General features: G+C 42.9%; 1 protein-coding gene across 1 annotated transcript in view; it reads right to left on the bottom strand.

The window, feature by feature from the left end:
- Positions 1-24,317, bottom strand: part of mcf2la (mcf.2 cell line derived transforming sequence-like a) — a 201,119-nt gene that overhangs the window by 26,820 nt on the left and 149,982 nt on the right. The window contains exons 13-19 of the mRNA XM_041211957.1: positions 23,246-23,411; positions 19,595-19,683; positions 17,456-17,532; positions 15,408-15,474; positions 9,043-9,158; positions 6,963-7,032; positions 4,291-4,383 (exon numbers count right to left, since the gene is read on the bottom strand). Coding sequence (XP_041067891.1) covers positions 4,291-4,383; positions 6,963-7,032; positions 9,043-9,158; positions 15,408-15,474; positions 17,456-17,532; positions 19,595-19,683; positions 23,246-23,411 — 678 coding nt within the window. The remainder of the gene's footprint in view (positions 1-4,290; positions 4,384-6,962; positions 7,033-9,042; positions 9,159-15,407; positions 15,475-17,455; positions 17,533-19,594; positions 19,684-23,245; positions 23,412-24,317) is intronic.

Below are 24,317 nucleotides of genomic sequence, written 5' to 3'. Positions count from 1 at the left end.
TGCAAGTCATGCACAGCTTTTTGGTTTCCTTGACTGTTCTCCATCTTCCCCTCTAAATTTGGAAATATTAGGCTCAGTTGTATCCTAAGACGGTGTCTCATCAACAATTCTGCAGATGTAGTGCCTGTCATCGTGTGGGGGCTGTTTTGTAGTGAAAAACAAAGTGTGCAAGTTTGGTTTCCAACGAATCACCTGTTAACTTCTTCATGCCCACCTTAAAAGTTTCCACAGTCCGTATGATGCAGTCTTCACATGGGTGATACCGTTGAGGCTGATAAATCATTGGAACTTAGCACTCGTAAATGTAGTGCCATTATCAGATACAACTACTTCTCGTAGTCTGTAGATGGTGAAGCTCTGACATAGTTCTTCTATTATAGCGCCCGACATTGGCGATTTCACCTCAAACATCTAACCACTTGGAATGAGCATCTATAATCAGTAAAAACATGGTCCCAAGGAAGGGTCCAACATAGTTGATGTGTAACTGTACCCAGGGTCTACCAGGCCACTTCCATGGGTGTAATGGAGCTGTCACCGGAAACTTTTGCAGCTGCTGACATTGCACACAGTGCTTTACCAAATTTACAATATCGCTACCCATCCTCAGCTACCATTGATAACTACGCACTATGGTCTTAAATCAGGAGATCCCTGGACGGGCAATGTGTAGCTCGAGTAAAAGTAGCTCCCTTCCCTGTGGAGGAACTATTACCCGAGCACCCCACAATAGAATGCTATCTTGACTGCTCATCTCACGTCTTCAGTTAAAGAATGATTTCATTTCATTGCAGACTGGCTCCTGGGACCAACCATGTAACACTTGGTCTCGCACTTGAGATAGGACTGTGTCTCGACTTGGCCAGTCTCAGATCTGTTTGACACATACTGGCGAGGAATCGAGAAAATTTAACAGTAAAAGGGGTTCTGGTGGAACTGGAACATGTTTGTCATTCTCTTGCAAGGGCAGGTGACTCAGGACATCGGCATTTGTGATGTGAATGCCAGGCCTATGTTCAAAAGTCTATTCATAAGCTGCCAAAATTAGGGCCCATTGTTGTATTCTTGCTGAGGCTATGGGTGGCAAAGCCTTTTCCTCACTAAACAAACCCAGTGGTTTGTGGCCTGATACAATTGTGAAATGTCGCCCGTGCACATATTGGTAAAAAAAAATTTTTTTTACACGAAAAATAATTGACAGACCCTCCTTTTCAATCTGAGAATATCCTTTTTCGGTTGTGGTAAGTGTCCTGGATACATAACCTATTGTCCGCTCTGTACTGTCATCCATTTTATGGGGTAGTACTGCTTCCACTCCATAGGGAGACGCATCATGTTAGCATCAATTCCTTCGTCTGGTCACAATGCACTAACAGATTGGATGAGTGTAAGAGCTGTTTCACTTTCAGGAAGGCTTCTTTTTGGGGTGCCTCCCAAAACCAACACTGGTTTTTTTTTTAAGCACTGGACGCAGAGGCCAGAACTGTAGATAAATTTGGTAAAAATCGCCCATAATAATTTATGATCTCTAAAAATGATTTCAGTTCAGAAGCATTCTTGGGTGCAGGTGCCTCTCTTATTGCTTTAACCTTCACCTCAACCGGGTGTAACCCCTGAGAATCTACCCAGTGACCCAAATAGATTACTCCTTTGCTTGAAAAGCGTATTTTTTCCTTTTCAATTGCACTCCTGCTCGTAAAAAGCATTTTAGGATTTCCTCTAGGTTAGCCAAATGTTTCTTTTCAGTGGATCCAGTGATCAGCACATCATCTAAATATGCTACAACCTGGGGTTGTCCCTGCAATAAGCTCTCCATTGTTCTCTGAAAGATGGCACAGGCTGAGGAACCACCAAAAGGCAAGTCTGTGTATTGGTACAACCCTTTGTGGGTATTAATTGTGACAAATTCCCAAGAGGTGTCATCCAACTCTAATTGCTGATATGCATGGCTCATGTCAAGCTTTGTATACATTGTCCCTCCTGGCTTGGCCTAAATAGCCAAGTGGTTATGGTACTGGGTTTGTAACCCCAAGATCAAGAGTTCAACTCTCACAATGGCAAACTATGAAACAATGTAACTTCATCTGAATAGGAACAGATGGAAACATGTTTGTACCTGAAAGAGTTACATTGTCTCTCCTGCTAGCTTGGCATATAGGTCTTCAATTTTGAGAATGGGGTACCTGTCCAGTTCACTTGAAAGAAGAACGCGAGGCATTCAATATACTGAGACCAATCGCCTGTGGCTGGCTCAAAGGGATTGATTCTACGAAAGAGTAGCATTTTGGGTGAGTATATCTTCTGTTATTTTAACCGGACATTGAAACTCACAATCACTGGGCGAGGTACAGTACCTATTCCGATTTATCTTGATTTATCCTTGTTGCCAGTTTGTTGTAGTGTGACATTCTGTATTCACTCAACCATCTCTCCTGAGCCTTTTACACATCTAACCTCCCTTTACTTTCCATAGACAATGAAATCACGGGCACCTGCCACTTCTCCCAAATACAAAATACCTTGAACCTGGCTCCACTGTCTTTTTTTAAAATTTATTCTTTCATGGGATGTGGGCATCGCTGGCAAGGCCAGTAATTGTTGCCCATCCCTAACTGCCCTTGAACGGAGCAGCAGTTAAGAGTCAACCACATTGTTGCAAGTCAATAGTCACATGTAGGTCAGATTTCCTTCCCTAAAGGGCATTAATGAACAAGAAAAGTTTTTACAATAATTGATAATAGCTTCATGATCACTATTACTAGCTTTCAATTCCAGATTTTATTAACTGAATTTAAATTCCACCAGCTGTCTTGGTGGGATTTGAACCCGTGTCCCGAGACAATTAGCCTGGCCCTCTGGATTACTAGTCCAGTGACATTACCACAACAGCACTGTCCCCCTATCCTGCCTATAGCAGAGTTGCCATCCTGTCAAAGACCATGAAGGGCATCCTCTGTAACTACGGCCAGGGTGCAATCTTCTGTCCTAATCCTCCTTGATCTCTCCATGCTGTTTTTACTGAAAACAAAACATGTCCCTTACAGAGAGCTCCTAGAAATGTCACTTTGCATATGATCTGCCCCCTTTAGAATTACAGGCAGGGACCAACTATATGGGGCCCCATGCAGGACACAGTTCATATAGAACATATAGACCTGTTGGATTATCAGTGTAAAAGTGAAGGATGAGCTCTCATTCATTATGAACCTGGCTGCTTTGATCTGTGGACAGCATATTCTCTGGTAGTCCCTTAGGTAAATCCATAATATAGGGTTATGTTCATGCCACACAAGTACCAGGTAATGACCATTTCAATGAGAGAGCTTAACCATCTCCCCCTGACATTCAAGGACATTACTATCGCTGAACCCCTCACCATCAACACTCCAGGAGTCAACATCAATCAAACTTAACAGTATATAAATACTCTGGTTACAAGAGGTCAGAGGTTGGAAATTCTGCAAAGAGTAACTCCTGACTCCCCAAATCCTGTCCATCTACAAGGCACAAGTCAGGAGTGTGATGAAATACTCTCCACTCACATGCATGAGTACAGCTCCAACAACACTCAGGAAGCTCAACACCATCCGGGAGAAAGCAGCCCATCGTTTGCCATCCCACTGACCACCCTAAACATTCACTCCCTCCAACATCGGCACACCGTGGCTGCAGTGCATACCATCTACAAGGTGCATTGCAGCAATTTGCGAAAAAGCACCTTCTAAATCCAGGATCTCTACCAGCAAGAAGACAAAGGGAGCAGACAGATGGAAACATACCATCCTGACTTAGAAACATATCTCTGTTCGTTCACTGTCGCTGGGTCAAAATCCTGGAATTCCCTCCCTAACAGCACTGTGGGTGCACCTACACTACACGGACCACAGTAGTTCAAGAAAGTGGCTCATCACTACCTTCTCAAGAGCAATTGGGGATAGGCAACAAATACTGGCCTAGCCAGCAACCCACTGGCATTTCATGAATGAACAATATGGCCATCTTGAACATAGCGTTACTTCAATATTGAACTGCAGTCAACAGAGGCAGGCTCCACTGTATCCCTGTGATAAGAAAAATCATGAAATGCAAAATAGGTTTGGTGAATGCAACCTTCGGAAGATTGGGGCAGCAAAGGAAAGGCCCCCCAGAGTCAACTGAATTGCAGTTAGACGATAGCATAGTCCTCTAACACAACCTGCCTCGCGTCTTAACCACCTTCACAGTCCGAACAGTTTAATAATAAACAAATAAACAGCAGGAGGATGAGTCAGTTAGAACAGATCCAAGTACCTGGAAGAAGATGCAGTCTGAACACTGCCTCCACAAGCTTTCTGAGCGGGGTTTATTTCGACAGTACCGCTCATAAATCTGAAGGTCTTCCATCTACAAATAGAAATGGTCTTATTTCAAGACTTTCATCACTTCAAAGATTGTTAACTGTTGGGAAATAACTGTCATGCACAATTAGTTTACTACTTGGCTAATGACCGGCAATATTTTTCCCATAAGCTACCTCATCAACAACAGGTGTGGGCACATATACACATCTTGGAACTGAATCCTGAATCTTTGCAGTGGAATGATTTTATCTTATTTTACCTCATTCCCACTATGCCCTTATAAGGACATTGGTGAGAAAGGATCTTAGCTCAGAAGGTCAGGAAGTAGAATCAGTATGGGTGGAAATTAGGAATAACAAGGGTCAGAAAACGTTGGTGCGAGTGGTTTTTTTGGCCTCCTAACAGTAGTTATACCATAACAAAAACAAAAACAGAATTACCTGGAAAAACTCAGCAGGTCTGGCAGCATCGGCGGAGAAGAAAAGAGTTGACGTTTCTACCATTATAGACAGCAGTAAGCAAGAATTAATTGGAGCTCATAACAAAGGCATCGCAATAATCATGGGAGACTTAAATCTTCATATAGACTGGACAAATCAAATGGCAAAGATGGTCCTGGAAGGTATTTGGAAAACGCTTTCACAACAGTTTCCTGGAACAATGAACTCTACGGTGCCATACTGGAACCCCAGTACCTTCCCGCCTCTGCCAGAATTAAGTTCTGGGCAGGAGGCCCATGGTCGATCTTCCTGTCTCACCACCAATTGAGGCTCTTAAGGGGCCCAGTAATGACCACTTAGGGGCCTCACTCTGAAGTCAGTGGTATTAAACCAGCTGCAGGGGGTCCTGTCACCATGCGGCATGCACAATAGGTGAACCTGTACAGCATGCTTGTCACCTCCGGTGGGTGGGTGGGTGGGGGGTCCCTTAAGGGACTCAGCATCAGGAATTGGGGGGGGTGCCCACTGGGAGGTAGTCCCCTGCCCTTGCTGCCAGCACACCCTGCACCCCTCCCCCTATGACCCTCACCCTACAAACTCCACCCCCCACCCAAGCATTACTAACCTGTGGTCTGGGTCGCTCTGCAATCCTGGGACTCCGGTTCCTGTCCTTGCGGCAGCAGCCACAGCCTCCACTGTGGTGCTGCTGAGCATAAGAGTTGCAGGTTTCTGATTGGTTGGTAGTTCTTGGTACGCAACACTGCCCCCCTCCCCCAGGGGTCTTGATTTGAGGGGAAGACCAGCTTCTGGCCTCGCCATTGCCTGATTGGCTTGTGGCTCAGTGGGCCTTCTGAGACAGAGGCAGCACAGGTCTCTCACTGGCTGTCCAGCTGGCAGGCGAGAACCCTGGCGCCTCTACATGATTCTAACTAACATGCGGTGGAACAACCACGATCACTAGAGGAAAAATTACTAGGAAAACTATTCGAACAAAAGGCTGCCAAGCCCCCTGGACCTAGCGGCCTGCATGCTAGGGTGTTAAAGGAAGTGACTGCAGAGATGGTGGATGATTTGTTGCCATTTTCTAAATTCCCTAGATTCTGGAAAGGTCCCAGCAGATTGGAAAACCATATATGTAACAGATCTACTCAAGAAAGGAGACTAAAAGCAGGAAACTATAGGCCAGTTAGCCTAACATCTGCCATTCGGAAAATGTGAGAATCCATTATTAAGGAGGTTATAGCAGGTCATTTAGAAAATCATAATGCAATCAATTAAGAGTCAACATGGTTTTAATAAAGGGAAATAGTGCTTGACAAATTTATTCGAACTCTTTGAGGATATAACCAGCATGCTGGATAAAGGGGAACCTGTAGATGTAATGCATTTGAATTTCCAAAAGGTGTTCAATAAGGTATCACATAAAAGCTTACTAATGGTGTTGCGGGTAATATATTAACATGGATAGAGGACTGGCTAACTAACAGAAAACAGAGTGGGGATAAACTGGTCATTTTCAGTCTGGTAAACTGTAACTAGTGGAGTGCCACAGAAAATCAGTGCTGGGGCCTCAGCTATTTACAAACAATCTTAATGACAGTACAAAGATAGTTAGGAAAGCAAGTTGTGAGGAGGATACAGAGAGTTTGGAAAGGGATATAGATGGATTAAGTGAGTGGACAAAAATTTGACAGATGGAGTAAAATGTGGGAAATGTGTGCTTCTCCATTTTGTTAGGAGAAGGAGTGGGAGAGTTAATGGGAATGGGAGACAATTTTTTTTTTTACTTGTCCTAGGGATGTGAATGTTGCCAGCAAAGGCAGTATTTACTGTCCTAAATGCCCTTGAGAAGGCGGTGGTAAGCCACTTCCTTGAACTGCTGCAATCCATCTAGTGTAAAGGGGAAGGGAATAGGGGAGAGGGAATAAAGGGGTGAGCACAGGAGAGAGATAGGAGTGTGAATGGGATAGTGAGTGTCAGAATGGCAATGGGAGAGAGAATGGAAGTGAGCACAATGACCATGCAGATGCATTTGTCATGAGGTTATAGATTCAAAACGATGTGGTGAAATTGTGCGCTCTATAATAGCAGCTTGTAGCTACCTGAGGCCAGTCCTGTGTATGGCAATGACAGTACTGAAATACTGATACAATGCAGCATTACTCAAACTGACTTTACATACCCGTTCCAGGAAACACCGTCCCACCAACTCCGGACAGTCTATGTAATTTTCCAACTCCCTCAGGAATATCCTAAACAGAAAGAAGGAAACACAACCACTCAGGTTGGGCTTTTAAAATTCTCTAAAAAAAATAAGGGCCCTTGAATTATCTCCAGCCCTTGAATTATCTCCAGGGTGATGTGAAACTCTATTTATTCTGGGTGGTTATTATGACACAGCCAATGGTAAATGCTGAGTTGTTCAAATCCCAAAGGGAAACTTGAAACAACTGCCACAACTTGTTTTGCAATTTGTATAAATTTTGATATGTGTGCCCTGAATTCAGCAGTAATAAGATCGTTAAGTTTTATAGGTTTTTATAAAACTAGGTTAAACATTTATTAAGATAAATGATTTTAAATACATACATAGATCTACAAATTACTACAATGATAGCTTCTAAATCACCTAATTAAACTAACTCCCAGTTACAATTTCATTAAGGCAACAGTAAGACACACAGATTTTAAAAGGCCCTGGCAAAGATCATGATACCCTGGACAAGTCGAATGCAAAGTGAGTTTTCTTAACTTCAGTTCTTTGAAGACAGCAGCTTGAGGCACAGATGCTGAAGGCTTTTCACACACTTCTATGATCTTAAAATGCCTTTCCTTACACCTAGCCTTTGCTCCTTTATACATATTTTCCTCTTTGAATGCAAATACCCATTGTTTCACTATGTCTTTGAACTTTATCTTCCTGATAATAAAAGCTTTTCCTAGCCCTAAGTTTTACCAGTAATCTTTAGGAAAAATAAACACATTGTTTCTAGACTTCACCTGGCTAGGTGACACATTTTGCCCCTCCTTTGAAAACAATCTAGTTTAGTTCATTTCAAAATGCAAATGTTCCTTTGACACCTATGTTTCTAAACTTTCCCATGTTTACCTATTTAACATTTCAAACTTAACTTCTCTTCCTGCATCAAAGCACCAGACCAGCTGCCTTTAATTCAATTAAGTCTTACACACACACACACACACACACACACACACACACACACACACACACACACACACACACACACACACACACACACACACACACACACACACACACACACACATCCCACTATTACTCTATTTTACAATAAATTCCAATAATATTATGAGAATTATTATATCTTCCTGACAATGATCTTGGTCACCCTTGCAGTTGTGGAACATCGATGTCCATTGCTTACAAGGCCCATGATACAAAAGAGGGCAGAACCTGGCCTTGGACTATCTATGCTGATATTTTACCATTTCTCCAGCTCAGTAAGAAGTTATGCAGTTATATAGTGCCTTTCATGAACTCAAAATGTACTAAAGCACTCCGCAGCCATTCAAATACTTTTGGAGTGTAGCCACTGTTGTGATTTAGGAAACACCGTCAATTTGCACACAGCAAACTCCCACAAACAACAATGACATGAATGACCAGATAATCTGCATTAGTGATGGATTTTGAGAGATAAATATTGGCCAAAACATTGGTGAGAACTCTCACCTCCTCTTTGAACAGTGCCCTGAGACCTGTTCAACCCAGAGGATAGAGGGAGGTCAATGTCTCATCCAAAAGATGGCAGCTCCATTAGTATAGCACTCCCACTGGGAGTGTCAGCTTAGATTTTGTACTTAGGTCACTGGAGTGGAACTAGAATCCACTCCCTTGTGACTCAGAGATGAGAGCACAACCCCTAAGGCATAAGTGTTATTGCTGGTTGATACTTTGACAGAGACAAGATACATCTACCCCCATGTGGGTTCAAGTGAGCCTGATTTTGATGGGTATAGGCAAGCAGAGTGACCCAACACCCTGAAGAAAGGTGGATTGGCCCTTTGGGGTCCTGAAAGCAGTTGGCGGGGACAGGGGTGGGAGTGGGGGTGGGGCAGTCATATGGGCATCAAATATTCTGGTCGCACAAGTAAGTTGACACTGGAAATGTAGCCACAGAAACGTGAGTGCCCAGTGACTTTGTGTAAATACGATACCCTCCCACTGACCCAACACATCGTAGAGGCCCATGCTTCATACACTGGCCATATACTGCTTCTACCTGTTGTGAAAGTCATAGATATCAGGCATGTTTCCAAACAGCACATCTCTCTTCTTCTGCAGAACCACTGGGATAAATGGAATCATCGCAGGATTTTCCATCTCAGCAGCATACCCCTGGAAGACAAAAAGACAACGGGATTAAAAACCAAATCTGTTCTGACACTGACCAGCAGAAGAGACTTCCTGCGCACAGCCATTAACAATAGAGCCTCCTCAGTTTATTAGTAGTTTCATTTCAGCATTTTTAAATGTGAAAGTTATGTCAGGGCTACTTGAGGTTGCTCTTCAGCCTTCCTACACTAGCCTTGGGACCTGGATTACGGGTTGGTTTATCTTGGCTGGGAATTAATTCGACAGGTAAAATGCACCCTTAGCTGTGAGTATATTTTGCATAAATCTCAGTGTAATTAAGAAGCTTGCTAAGCCCTGTGAATTAACATAAAAACAGAAGAAATTGGAGGAGCAGGACATTTGGCTCCTCAAGCCCACTCTGCCATTCATTAAGATCACAGCTGATCTGATTGCGAGCTGAGCTCCTCTTTCCTGTCTGCCCCACCACCCCATAACTCTTAACTCTCTCATAGATCAAAAATGTATCCAACTCAGCCTCAAACATATTCAATGACCCAGCCTCCACTGCTCTCTGTGGAAGAGAATTCCACAGACCAATGACCCTCAGAGAAGAAAGTCCCCATCATCGCCATTTTAAATGGTAGACCCCTTATTTTTAAACTGTGACCCCTAGTTCTAGATTCTCCCATTAGGGGAAACATCCTCCCAGCATCTATCCTTCAAGCCCCCTTAGAATCATATATGTTTCAATAAGATCACCTCTCATTCTTCTGAACGTCAATGAGTATGGGCCCAACCTGCACAATCTTTCCTCATAAGACAACCCTTTCGTCCCAGGAATCAACCTAGTGAACCTTCTCTGAACTGCCTCCAATGCAAGTATATCACTCCTTAAGTAAGGAGACCAAAACTGCACCCAGTGTTCTAGGTGTGGTCTCACTAATGCCTTGCACTGTTGTATTCAGACTTTGTTACTTTTATACTCCATGCTCCTTGCAATAAAGGCTAACATCCATTTGCCTTCCTAATTACTTGCTATATCCGCATGTTGGCACTTTGAGATTCATGTACAAGGACACCCAGATCCCTCTGTACCTCAGCATTCTGCAGGCTCTCCCATTTAAATAATACTCTACCCATCAAAATGGGTAACTTCTGATTTTCACACATTATACCCCATCTGCCAAATTTTTGCCCAGTCATTCATCTGTATCCTTTTGTAGTCTCATTGTGTCATCCTCAAAACTTGCTTTCCTACCTGTCTTTGTATGTTCAATAAACTTGGCAACAGTCAGTCCCTTCACCCAAATCATTCTTATAGATTGTAAATAGTTGAGGCCCCAGCACTAATCCCTGTGGCACTCCACTAGTTACAGTTTGCTAACCTGAAGATAACCAATTATCTACACTCTCTGTTTCCTGTTAGTTAGCCAGTCCTCTAACCATGTTAATTATTGCTCTTTTCCAATCTACTAGAACCTTTCCAGAATCTAGAGAATCTTGGAAGATAACAAAGTAGGCCATCAGGTCCAGGGGCCTTCTCAGCTTTCAGTCCCATTGGTTTTCCTAATATTTTTTTCTCTAGTGATTGTGATTATTTTAAGTGCCTTTCTCCTTCTTGCTCCTTTTACCACTATTCTTATTGGGATGTTTCTACTGTGAAGACAGACACAATATGCTTGTTCAAAATTTTACCATTTCCTAGTTTCCCATTATTAATTCCCCAGTGTCACCTTCTAAGAGACCAACATTCACTTAAGCTACTCTTCCTTTTTGTATACTTGTAGAGGTTCTTCCTGTCTGTTTTGATACTTTTTGCCAGCTTACTCTTTCATTCCATCTTCTTCATTTATTTTTAGTCATCCTTTGCTGGTTTCTAAAACGTTCTCAATCTTCTGGCCTACCACGAATCCTCACAGCCTTTCTTTCAATTTGATACCATCCTTAACTTCCTTAATTGGTCATGATTGCATTCTTGTAGAGTCTTCTTTCTCAATAAAATATATCTTTGTTGAGAGTGATTAAATGTCTCCTTAAATGTCTGCCACTGCTTCTCTGCGATCTTACCATTAAACCCATTTTCCCAGTTCACTTTAGCCAACTGTCTTCATACCTTTGTAAACGCCTTTATTTAAATGTGATTTTAATCCTGTGTATGGCTGTTACTTTTCTTTGTAATGTTCTACAAGCATACGAATTAGGAGCAGAAGTAGGCCATTTGGCCCCTTGATCCTGCTCCGCCATTCAATCAGATCATGGCTGGTCTGATTAAAGACTCAACTCCAAATTCCGCCTACCCCTGATATCCTTTGACTCCCTTGTTAGTCAAGAATCTATCTACCTCTGCCTTAAAAAATATTCATTGACCCTGCTTCTGCTGCTCTCTGGGAAAGAGAGTTCCAAAGACTCACGACCTTCTGAGGAAAAATTTCTTCCCATCTCTGCCTTAAATGGGAGATCCCTTATTTTTAAGCAGTGCCCCCCAGTTCTAGTCTGTCCCACAAGGGGAAACATTCTTTCGGCATCCATCCTGTCAACTCCCTCAGAATCTTACATGTTTCAATAAGATCACCTCTCATTCTTCTAAACTCCAATGGATACAGGCCCAGCCTGTCCAACCTTTCCTCATAAGAAACACCCCCATCCAGGTATCAGTCGCGTGAGCCTTCTCTGAACTGTTTCTAATGCATTTATATTCTTTCCTAAATAAGGAGACCAAAACTGTACACAGTACTCTTGATAGTAGTCGTTCTGTGAACAACTTACAGCTTTACAAGCCTATATCCAAGTTGGACACCCCAATCACAGCACTATGTGCTCTTAGGTGGATTTCCTTAATTCCTTTTGCAAATTTTCGTAGGCCACGATCATTCACAATATGGTGAACTGTTTGGTCGTGATGATTCCAAAATGCAATAAAAACTTTTTCTGATATCACCATATAAACTGACTGCAAAATCAGTTTTGCGATTTTCTTGAAAGCACAATATGTTAGAGCAGACCTTGGTACAAGTCAGTGAGGCCCAGCTTCACTCGATTGACCCTTTCATTATTAAATAAACCACTGAGCTCCTTGTCTGTCCTTTTTCTCTTCTTTAAATAGTCCACAGTTAATGAAGCTCCTCAGCATCTCCCATGAAAAGAACATCAACCTCTTCCCTCAAAGATTACACAATAAGAACATAGGGAAAAGTTTTACACACCATCCCACCAGTGGGATCTTCCAGTCCCTCCAAAGTCAATGGGGTTTTAAACGGCTCGCCACATTTCTGGCCCGCCCCCACCACGACAGGATTGTAAAATTCCACCATAGTGACTCCTGCATCTATCCGAACTACATTCCTTCACACTACGCTTCCTGTTAAGGGCTCTACTCTATTCTCCCAGTTTCTTGTCTTCATTGCATTCATCCTGATGTTGCCACCTTTCAGATACGTGCTTCCTTTCTCTTCAAACAAGGACTACACTCCGCCTTGGTTGACAGGCTCTAGGCTGTCTGTTCCATTTTCCACATATCTGGTCTGATTCCTTCAGCCCCTCCCAGAACCATGATATTCTCACCTTCCACCTCATCAGCTTCCAGATTCAACAGATTACTCTCTGCCATTTTCATCGCTTCCAGTGTGATGTCAGCACCAAACACATCTTCCCCTCCTCTCCCCTCCCCTTTCAGCATTCCAGAGGGATAATCTCCTCCTCAACAGCCCGGTCTACTCCTCAATCACCCCCAACACCCCCTTCCCACAGTGCCTTCCCATGCAAGTGTAGGAGATGTAACAGCTGCTTTTAACTCCTCCCTTTTCACCATTCATTGGTCCCAAACAGTCTTTTCGTGTGAAAAAACGTTTTACTTATACTTCTTTCACTACATTGTATTTGTTGCTCACAACCCTGTCTCCTGTACACTGGGGAGATCAATGCAGATTGAGTGAACATTTTTCAGAACGTCCTCACTTAGTCTGCAGACATAACCCTGAGCATCCAGTTGTCTGTCATTTTAATTTTTTGCTCCACTCTCACTCTGACGTCACTGTCCTCAGCCTCCGACACAGTTCCAATAAAACTTAAAGCAAGCTCGAGGAACGGCACCTCATCTTTCAATTTGGCACTTCATTGCCTTCCAAATTCAATGCTGAATTCAAATGTTTCCCATCAAAACCACTGCTCCCTTTCTCAGTCAGCGGCTGTTGGCAATAATTCAGCTGTTTCCACTTACACGTCTTCAATACTAGGCCCTTTTGCCTTGCACAATCACAGGAGCACAGAATGGTTTCAGCAAAGAACAAAGCCATTCAACATGTCATATGCTGGCCCCCTGCAAAAACAACTCATAGTTCACATCCTCTGCTTTTTCTCTGTAGCGCTACAAATCCTCTCTCCTCAGGAATTTATCCAATTCCTTTTTGAAAGCCATGTTTGAACCTGTCTCCACCACACTCTCAGGCACTGCATTCCAGATCCTAAGCACTCACTGTGTAAAAAAAGATTTCTCCTTGTGTAGCTGTTCATTCTTTTGCCAATCACTTTAAATCAGTGTCCTCTGGTTTTTGGCCTTTCCACAAATGAGGTCAAAATTGCTGGGTCAATATTCTGGATCTCCCTCCCTAACAGCACTGGGGATGTACCTACACCGCATGGACTGCAGTGGTTCAAGAAGGCAGCTCATCACCACCTTCTCAAGGGCAATTAGGGATGGACAATAAATACTGGCCTAGCCAGCGTTTTCCACATCCCATAAATCAATAAATACAAAAGAATAGTTCCTCTCTACCTTTCTCTTTGCTTTTGTATACTAACTATTAAGCCGCAGGTCCTGTATGTCTTTTTAACCACTTTCTCAATCTGACCTGCCACCTTCAACAATTTGTGGACATATATCTTCAGTTCTCTTTGTTCCTGCACTGCCTTTAGAATTACTCTATACCCTTGATTTTAAATTGCCTCTTCCCAATCCCCCAACTAAAATGAACCACTTCACGCTTCTCATTAAGTTTCATCTGGCACATGTCCATTCTACCAGCCTTGAAGTCTATCACTATTCTCCTCAAGGCTCGTAACACCTGCAAGTTAGGTGTCATCTGCAAATTCTGAATTTGTATATGCAAGCCTAGGTCATGCTCTCATCATTTAATTACTTGTGTTTCTACCCTTTCCTCTGGGTCCCCCTTTTTCCTTCCTTTGTATTTCCACAGAATGTGTTACATCTCTAACTTTTTCCAATTCTGATGATGAAAGATCATCACCCTGCAAGTTGGAGTCTGTCATCACAGATGCTACTTAACTTGCTAACCATTTCCAGCATCTGCAGTACTTTGCTTTTAGCAAGGACTTATTCCTTTGACTACCTTGAAAAAGGTGAGGAACTTCTCTCTGGATTTGAATATTCCAAGGCACTCTGGATCAGCCTCCCATCTTTCAACCACCATAAAGTTCAGCCCAATACAACTTAATCCAAAACTCCACCAGCTGTATCCTAACTTGTACCAAGTTCTGTTCACATTCACCCCCAAGTTCACTAATTTACATTGGCTCCCAGTTATGCAATGCCATGATTTTAAAATTCACCTCATTGTTTCCAAATTCCTCCATGTCTCTCCCTATCTCTTTAACATCCTCCAACCCATAACCCTCTATCTGCATGCCCCTATTCTGGCCTCTTGCACATGCTCCATTTTCATTGTTCTATCATTGCAGCTGTGCCTTCAATTGTTCATAGGCCTGGGATCCACTCTCTAAACCTTTCCAGCTTTCTATTCTCTTTCTTTGTTTATGACACCTTTTAAAACCTACCTCCTTGACAAAGTTGAAACGAAAACAAAAAATGCTGGGAAAACTCAGCAGGTCTCTCACCATCTGTGGAGACAGAGAGACTGAGATAATGTAATGTAACGAATGAAGGACTTGAAGAAGAGTCATATGGACTCGAGCCATTATCTTTGTCTCTCTCTTCACAGATGCTGTCAGACCTGCTGAGTTTTCCAAGCATTTTTTGTTTTTGTTTCAGATTTCTAGCATCTGCAATATTTTGCCTTTATTATCCTTGCAAAGCTTTTGGCCATCTGGCCTAATATCCCATTATGAAGCTCATTGTCAAATTTTGTTTCATAATGGTTTCTGTGAAGCGGCTTAACTATGTTAAAGGCACCATATAAATGCAAGTGCTGTTGCTGATGGTTTAGATAGTAAGATCGGCAATAGAGCAGGCCGATTGCTTTACTGTAACTGTCACTGTCCAGTTAGAACAGCTGTCATGAGGCTAAGGATAGCAACACTCATCGCAAAGTGACTTACCTCCAGCACGCAAAGCAGTTCTTCTACATAGGCTCTTTCTGTTTCAATCAGCTCATTCATGACATGGCTGTGGGGAAAAAAAGAATGAGATAATCTTGCCACTTTATCAAACTAGGGTATGTACACTGAGATAGCAAGAACAGCATATATCAGCAGAAGTACGCCCACTTTTGCCTGCAGAACAACAGTGGTTGCAATTCCCGCAGTAATTCATTATTTGTGAAGCGTCGTGCCATGTTCTGTGATTGTGATCAGGCACTAAGTTTAAGAGCTTCTAGACTCACTTTTTGATAAAAATAATCTTGAATTCTAGCAGGTAAGAAAGCACATTGCTGTGTAAGAGGACACCTGTATTTATTTTCAAACATTACTTTTTAAGAGATTTAGCTCAATAATGGTACAACTTAAAAGAAATAAAGGCTTGCATTTCTATAGCATCTTTTATGGCCTCAGTACATCTCAAAGATCTTCACAGCCAACAAAGTACATTTTTTAGTGCAGCCCCTGAACTAGGAAATATGGCAGTCATTTTGCGCACAGCAAGCTCCCAAAATCAGCAATGTTCTAATGATTTTATAACCTGTTTTTAGTGATGTTGATTGAGGGATAAATATTGACCAAGACATGGGATATTTTCCCTGCTCTTTTTAAAAATGGGACAAAGGGCTTTTTTACATCCACCTGAGATAGCAGAGAGGGCCTCAAGTTAACATCTCATCCAAAAGATGGCATGTCTGACAGTGCAGAACTCCCTCAATACAGCAATGGAGGGTCAGCCAAGACTGTTGTGCTGAAGTCTTGACAGTGAGGCTTGAACATACAACTTTTGGACTCAAAAAATTAGCAAACTGGCTGCAGCTTTTCCTACATTAAAACAAGGATTGCACTTCAAAAAGTACTTCAATGACAATAAACTGTTTTGTGACAACCTGAGGTCATGAAAGGCATTTTATAAAACCAAATCTTTCTTTTCTTTCCACCCTGATTGTCAAACAGTGTCATATACAAAATGTGCCAAAAGCCCTTTTAAATCACATGTAACAAAAGGGGTAGCTGGACCAACACTCAAAACCCTTCAGGTTAGGTTGTGTACACACAGCCTCAACTTGTTACATTCTGACCTTCAAGAATCTTAATTATTACTACATAACTCTATTCATTACTGGCTTCAACTGAACTCAAAGTAATGGGTGCCACATTCGACAGCACCTTTCAAACATGTGACCTCTACCATCTAGAAGGAAAAGAGCAGCAGATAGATGGAACACTGCCAAGATCCCCTCCAAGTCACTCACCATCCTGTCTTGAAAATATATCTCCGTTCCTTCATGTCGCTGGGTCAAAATCCTGGAACTCCCTCCCTAACAGCACTGTGGGTGTACCTACAGCACATGGACTGCAGCAGTTCAAGAAGGCAGCTCACCACCACCTTCTCAAAGGCAATTAGGGATGAGCAATAAATGCTGGCCTAGCCAGTGGTGCCCACATCCCATGAATGAATAAAGAAAAATTCAGCACTCCCTCTCTCTTCATGTTTGCTGGAAAAGGAAGAAACCAAACAGGATAGGGGGGAGGGGGGGTCATAGAGAAGTCAACTTCACCAAAACAACTAGGGTTGCCATTGCGCAAAATAACTCATTCATCAGGTCCAAACTCGGCTACCTCGCACTGTTGGAGGTGAACAGCTTTCTCAAGCTCAGGTTCATCTGAATTTGTTAAAGGCAAATGGTGTTTAACTAACATGATTGAGTTTTCTGATGAAGTAGAAGAGAGGGTCAACATGGGTAATACTGCTGTTTTGTCATGCATAGATTTCCAATAAACATTTGATAACGTGCTACATAACAGATTCGTTAGTGAAGCTGAAGCCCATAGCAGTGGCAGCACAGATCTAAAGTTGCCTGGGTGACAGGAAACAGAGATAGACAGTGTTTACGGGAAATTCATAAACCAGTGATGAGCAGTGTGCAGGTCACGTCATAGAGCAGAGACATACATTTTTCTTTTACATCTCTGTACCATCACCCCTTACTATTTGCTGCTCTCACCTTCTTAACACTGCAAGGTTCTCATCATCATCAGAAGAGGAACATTTCCTTCCCTCACCATGCTCTTTCATCTCAATCTGCAGAAAGAAGGAAAAATACCACCAGAATTCGGCAAATCTACTACAATGGCAATAAATGTTGGCAACATTAGCAATAGTATCAGATTAAAATCACCCAATGCCTCAGAGAATACCGTATACTCTAATGAAGATTAAAATAAAAACTACCAGCTAAATACCAATCAGGACCTAAAGTATATGTGAAATTTGAATTCAATAAGATGAGTGTGGTTCCCCCAATCAGTAATGTATGAGTAAATTGGTTAGACTCTCTTCCCCCTGTAATCACTAATCGGCCATTTGAAGTACATAGCAGCTTTAGTAGTAGATATGTTATCACTTTCACACACTGAATTTCTATCATTTTCACCAACCAGCAATGTAGTTCCATTGCAACATGCCCATAAAATTCAGACATGTTCATTAAACGTGCTATGTAACTTTCTCAGCAATCCTCTGTTATATATTGCCTTGTGGAATTCTATTCAAAGCAGCACACTGAATTCCACAAACTTTCTCTCATATATTTTCCTGGGGGATGTATATTAGTTGGGGGATAGATGGGGGGGCCTCTTGTATTTCTGTGACTCATATAAATTAATTTGGCGAGCTGCCAGCGCAAAATGTGATCTCTTTGGCCAGCTTGACGATTGAGAGAGTGGAAAACCTGGCAAGGCAGCCAGTACTCTTGAGTAACTCCTTAAAGGGAAGGTCCAGCGCCTTAGATGAGAGGTACTTTGTATCATGGGTGACAGCAGCCAGCAGGATTGCGCTGCAGCTGCAAAATTATTCTGGACATTACACAGAGATTCCCTCAGGCAGTGGGGGAATGCTGATTGGATAATGAGCAGCAGGAAGGAGGTTCGCTTCCCAGTGGAGGGACAATGGGTTCCAAGCCAAATCTGTTAACATCGAGGGAGGCAGTAAAAAATGTCAATGGAGCCAACCACACTGTGTCGGAGAGGGTCAGGCTGGAGACCAGGCACAACAGGTTGTTTGGATACCCCCCCTTCCTTTTCTTCTCTTACCTAATCTCCTCAGGATCTGGAATGCCCTATGAATATGGTGGAGGTGAGCTTTCAAAGGGAGTCCAATAAGCACCCAAAGAGGAAACTTGCAGGTTTACAGGGAAAGGGCAGGGGAGTGGAACTAGCTGAGTTGTTCTTGCAGGGAGCCAGGACAGACAGGATGGGCCGAGGAGCCACTTTCTGTTCTGTAGCCATCCTGTGACTCTAATTACAAACTGTCTAAGCAGCAAAAATAAACACCATATCAAACAAGCAAGATGCCTTCCAAACATTTTCCTGTTTTACCTGGGAGTATCTGAGGATCTCCAGATATCATTGGAAATGACTGTCTCCTAACTTACAGCGGCTGCAGTTTGTGGGAAAGAACAAAGACTAGTATTTGGGCTGAGAGAATGCAACTGTTCAGCATTGTAGCTCCCTCATATGCTCATAATTAGCACCCATTAAAGAGACTCCAGCCTGTTTCCACTGAGGAAATTTGGCTGCATAGATTGGGTCCATCGGAACGGCAAGGAAATTGGCACTAAGTCAACATGGCCGCTTGGAGTGGTAATTTCAACTGCACCATCCTGTGCTTCAATTCAAAATGTGACAGCAGAGACCACAAAAATCACCCACAATAAAGTCAGAAAGATCTTGACCTCACTCCCCTCACCGTCTCCCTTCATCTTGTGTTAAATTAAATTGTTTGCCATCATCATCTTCTACCTACTGAGGACAAGACTTCCCCATGAATTTTGCATTGGCTATCATCCATTCCCCAAATTGTTGGGCAGGAGATGAGAATCAAGAAGGATAATGCACCTTTCCAGTGTTTCACTTCCATGTGAATGGTTCAATATGTGGATGTCCATCTGGGAGCTAAATTGGGTGGCAAGCAAGTGAGGTGACTGGCTAGGAAAGGACTGTTACCCAACCACATAAATAACTTTGTGATGGGTACATGTTGAACATTGCAAATAAAATTATGCTGCAGCTCTGTCCCACTAACCCATGCCTCAGAGATAACAATGCTCATTGCTTATGAAATTTAGCTGCAAATATGGGTGTACCTTTGAAAGACTTTTGTTTCTTTTGAACAGATTAATCTGAGTCACATTTGCTTTGTGGCTGAAATTGGGATCATGTCCTTTCCTGTGATCTGAAAGATAAGAAAGTCAAATGAAATTTAGGGCTGTTCCTACAAAAGGCACATTTTCGATGGGTACCAAATAGTTACTGTCAGCCATGCTATAGCCAACTTGGGTATCTATCCATTGATAAACTAACCTGGGTATCTATCCATTGGTAAAATAATTTGGGTAACTATCCTTTGGTAAGCTAACCTGGGTAACTACCCATTGGCAAACTAACCAGGTAAACCAACCATTAGTACAATGGGCTGAATTTTATGTTCCACAGTTGGGTGCACACCCAACCTGATCGGGTGTAAAATTGCACGAGAAATCGTTGGGAGAGTGTCCCAATGTCATTGCGCGCTCCCAAAATATTTTGCTCGGCGGGAGCGCAAAAAAGTTGGACACGTGCCTACCGACAATTAAGAGGCCAATTAAGCTCATTAACAGCATAATTGTCTCCGATTTTTCACGGCCCGTCCAACTTTATGGTTGGCGGACGGGTGAATCAACCAGGCGGCCTTTGCACTTTTCATCAAACCTCATCCAAGGCCGGGATGAAATTTATGAAACAAAATAAAAATAAATATCTGCAGGCTGTATTTTTATCAGCAATATTTTCAGGTAATTAATTGTGGTGTATAGACATTTTTTTGCAGTTTTTTAAACCTTTACTTTAACATTTTCAGGTCTGCAGCTCCCTGAGGCAGCTGTCTGCCTTCAGGGAGCTTTCTCGCAGTGCACACCCATGCCTGCAGAAACGTCATTGCCCGCCCTTTTCCTGCTCCCACCCTGGTAGTGCTGAGCGTTTCAGCGTTTCATGCTAGCTGGCTGTTAATTGACCAGCCAGCGTGAAATTGCGGCCGGCGGTCCATTTCCCAATCGCTCTCAGGTCCGCCAATTGCACACACCCGCCCCAGGTAAAATTCAGGCCCATCACTCAAAGGAACTGCCCGTCTGGATAGCCTTCCAAAGGTAGATTGATCTGCAAAACCAACAAGACAGTAAACCTGGACCATTCCATTGGGACAGTCAGGCAGGAAACCCTGGTCATGAAGAGGTGGTAATGGTGATTAATACAGAGTAGACTGGTGCACTTACTGACAGACTCATTAATTTCAACTTCAAACAACATAGCAATGATTTTAATGAACCAACTGCTGGCACACATACCTTGAGCAGGAGGGGACAAGGCCTGGGTATGGCAGCAGTGATTAACAGGTAGTTATGAACAGAGCATGGTGGGATTACAGAAAGACCATTTCAGCCACTTCCTAGCTAATTGTTTTACGTCATTTGTGTTTTGGTGACCTATATGATCAGCAGACATAGACTCTGATTGGCACACTCACAAACTGCCTCTAAGCATATCTACAGGCTCTGCTGCATGTACTTGCCAATGACCACTGGGTTTGTCTGTCTTGGGCTCTGGTTGTCTGAGAGGCAGAGCCATGCCATCTGCTGCCAGTACATCTGCACCTATTCTGCAGTGCTGGGCTTGCACATCCAGTGCCAGTAATTTCCAACTGTGGCCTGAAGCTTGTTGCACCTCCTTGCAAACATGCTGTTAGTATTGTCGAGTGACACAAGACGACAGCTCTCTTCATCTCCACCTAACACAGCAGCCCCTCCATTTTAAACAGTGCTGGGCTGCCTATAATTTGTTTGCACCTCTGGTTTCCTGTCCCAACATTTTTGCCCTTTGCTTCTTATGCCATCTACTGGGTTGCCACGCATTTTGAGGCTCTCTAAGAGCTGTCACTACTTTTGTCACTTTAGTGTGACATCCCTTTAATTACCTTGTTTAGATTGAATTTATACAGTTATCCACTTGGCCAACTTATGTGTTGTCTACCCACCCAAATTTGTATCTTAATCTGATGCCAGTGAGGTAACAAGTGGAAACTGGATGCAACAGTCCATTTCTGTCTGAATCAACAACCACTTACATTTATATACTTTCTTTAACATAATGAAACAGCCAAGGCTCTTCTCAGAAGCATAAACAAACACAGAACATAAGGTGATATTAGGTCAAGTGACCTAAAGCTTGATCAAAGAGGTAGGTTTTTTTGGGTGTTTTCAAGGAGGAAAGCAAGGTGGACAGGCAGAGGGGTTTCAGGAGAGAATTAAAGAGCTTGGAGCCTAGGCAGCTGAAGACATGTCCACCTATGGTGGAGCAATTATAATTGGGAATGCGCATAGGCATAGATACCTCAGAGGACTGTGGAGCTGGAGGAGATTACAAAGATAGGTAGGATGGAGGCCATGGAGGGATTTGAAAACAAGGATGAAAAATTTAAAATCAAGCCCAGGAGCCAGGGCAGGTCAGAGAGCGCAGCAGTGATAGGGGAACAGGGCTTGCTGTGAGTAAGGACATAGGCAGCAGAGTTTTTGATGATCTCAGGTTTACTCAGGGTAGAATGTGAGAGACCAGCCAGGAAGGTGTTGGAATATCAAGTCTAGGCGTAACGAAGGCATGGACGAGGCTTTCAGTAGCAGGTAAGCTGAGAAAGAGGCAAAGTCAGGTGATGTGATAGGGGTGGAATTAAGCGATCTTAGTGATGATGCGAATATGTGGTCGGAAGCCCATTTTGGGATTGTGATACCTAAATTGCAAACAAACTGGGCTTAATCCCAGACAATTGCCAGAGAGAGGAATGGAGTCAGTAGCTAGGGAATGGAGTTTGGAGTGGGGGCCAAAAGATAATGGCTTCAGTCTTCCCAGTATTTAATTGGTGGAAATTTTTCCTTATCCAGTACTGGATGTGAGAAAAACAGTCTGATAATTTATCAATAGTGGAGGGGTGAAGAGAGGTGGCAGTGAGGTACAGCTGGGTGTCAACAGGGTAGATGGTGAAAACTATTGCTATCTCTTCTGACGATATCACCGAGGGGCTACATCTGGATGAGAAATGCTATCTAAAACCGACTAAAATCATTCAGTTCAAAACTGCATCAACCGGCAACAACTTTACAGGGTTAACAGCCAGGCAGCAAAATCAAACGACACAGCTGACACAGGCAGATGTTTTCAGAGCCAGGCTGCCTTGATTGCTTGAAACGAAAAATACTGCCAGATGTGCAAATGGCCATTTGCTGATTTGAGAGACGTGATTGGTCGACCTCTGGGAGATGGTCTTCCAAAGGAAGGAAAACTTAGGGCCTGTAAACAGCTGTGGCACGATCATGGCCACTCTCCCCAGTACTAAAAATAAAAGCTTGGGCATCATTTCTGTTTTCACAGTTTCAATTAACAGCAAATTCAGGGCAGATGCCCTGTTAATAAGGGGACTTAGAAACATCAGGCAGAATACATGAAACTGGCTGTTTCATTAAATGTGGAGGATTAATAACTCTTGTGCATTTGCTGGATCTTTTTAGTTTTTAGTCTAATTGAATGTAAGGTTGTTCAACACTTCCTGAACTGCAAACACAATTGACGCAGTGACAGTGTGAATGCGCAGTTACCAGAGGTAAGCTCAGGTTAAACTACAGGACCTACAAGTGCTATCAAATATTTAATTGACTTTAAATCACATGCCAAAAGATGGTAATGGCTTTTATATTGAAAAAGCCAAAAAATACCTGTCCTGGGGAGGGGAATGGGGGATCTTGGGACTCCCTCAGGTCGAGGGGCCACTGGTTGCACTGGGCGGGTTTGTTTAGCAGCCAGCTTCCTGAGGCTTATTTGCCGCTTTTCAAACATTTCCTCCATCTCCTCTTGTTTCTGGAAGATTTTTAGGACGTGTGCCTGCAAAATGAATGGAGACATTATGCTCACATAAGGACAAGAAGTCATAGCTCTTAGCTCAATTCTTACATTTGATTCCTTCATTGTTCCCTGTCACATCCATTTGCTATTTTCCTGCTTCTCTTAGAATGTTCCAGTGTGCATGAATCTCCGTAACACTCCCTCACCTCCAATGTTCTTATGTGCAAGGATTTCTGTCACACTCCTCCAGCCAGAATGGTCAGCTATACATCATTCTCTTATGTATATTATTTATCTTGTATACTTTCAAACCCGCAACCTCTACTACCTAGAAGGACATAGGTAGCGCATAGATGGGAACACGACCGCCTGGAAGTTTCCCTCCAAGTCACTCACCATCCTGACTTGGAAATATATCTCTGTTCCTTCACTGTCGCTGAGTCGAAATCCTGGAACTCCCTCCCTAACAGCAGTGTGGGTGTACCTACACCACATGGACTGCAGCGGTTCAAGAAGGCAGCTCACCACCACCTTCTCAAGGGAAATAAATGCTAGCGCAGCCAGTGAAGCCCACATCCCGTAAATAAGTATAAATAAAATACTATTCCTTATTGTTTATTATTCCCTCCTACATACTGTTCTTTATTGTTTGCTTTCTCTCTTTACACCATACTCTCCTATATGCTATTTCACACTGACATAAGTGATCTAGCAATAAAGAAAGGTATTCAGTTAGAAGTTAAAAATTACCAGGTTTAACAGCTCAGGTCAGAGATATTAATCTACTGTCTCTATTTGTTTTTTTTTAAATGTTGCAATGTTTCAGGAAATGCAAATTCCTTCAGCTACCTTTTGGATTATTCTAAGAAGAGGGAATTCCTCAGGGTGCTGAGGGGCAGAGCAGAGGGGGCTCCTCAGGGTGCCGAGAAGCGAGGGAGAGGGAAT

The sequence above is a fragment of the Carcharodon carcharias genome, chromosome 18 (assembly GCF_017639515.1).
Source record: "Carcharodon carcharias isolate sCarCar2 chromosome 18, sCarCar2.pri, whole genome shotgun sequence".
NCBI lineage: Eukaryota > Metazoa > Chordata > Chondrichthyes > Lamniformes > Lamnidae > Carcharodon > Carcharodon carcharias.
This window is presented reverse-complemented; position numbering and strand designations above follow the sequence as displayed.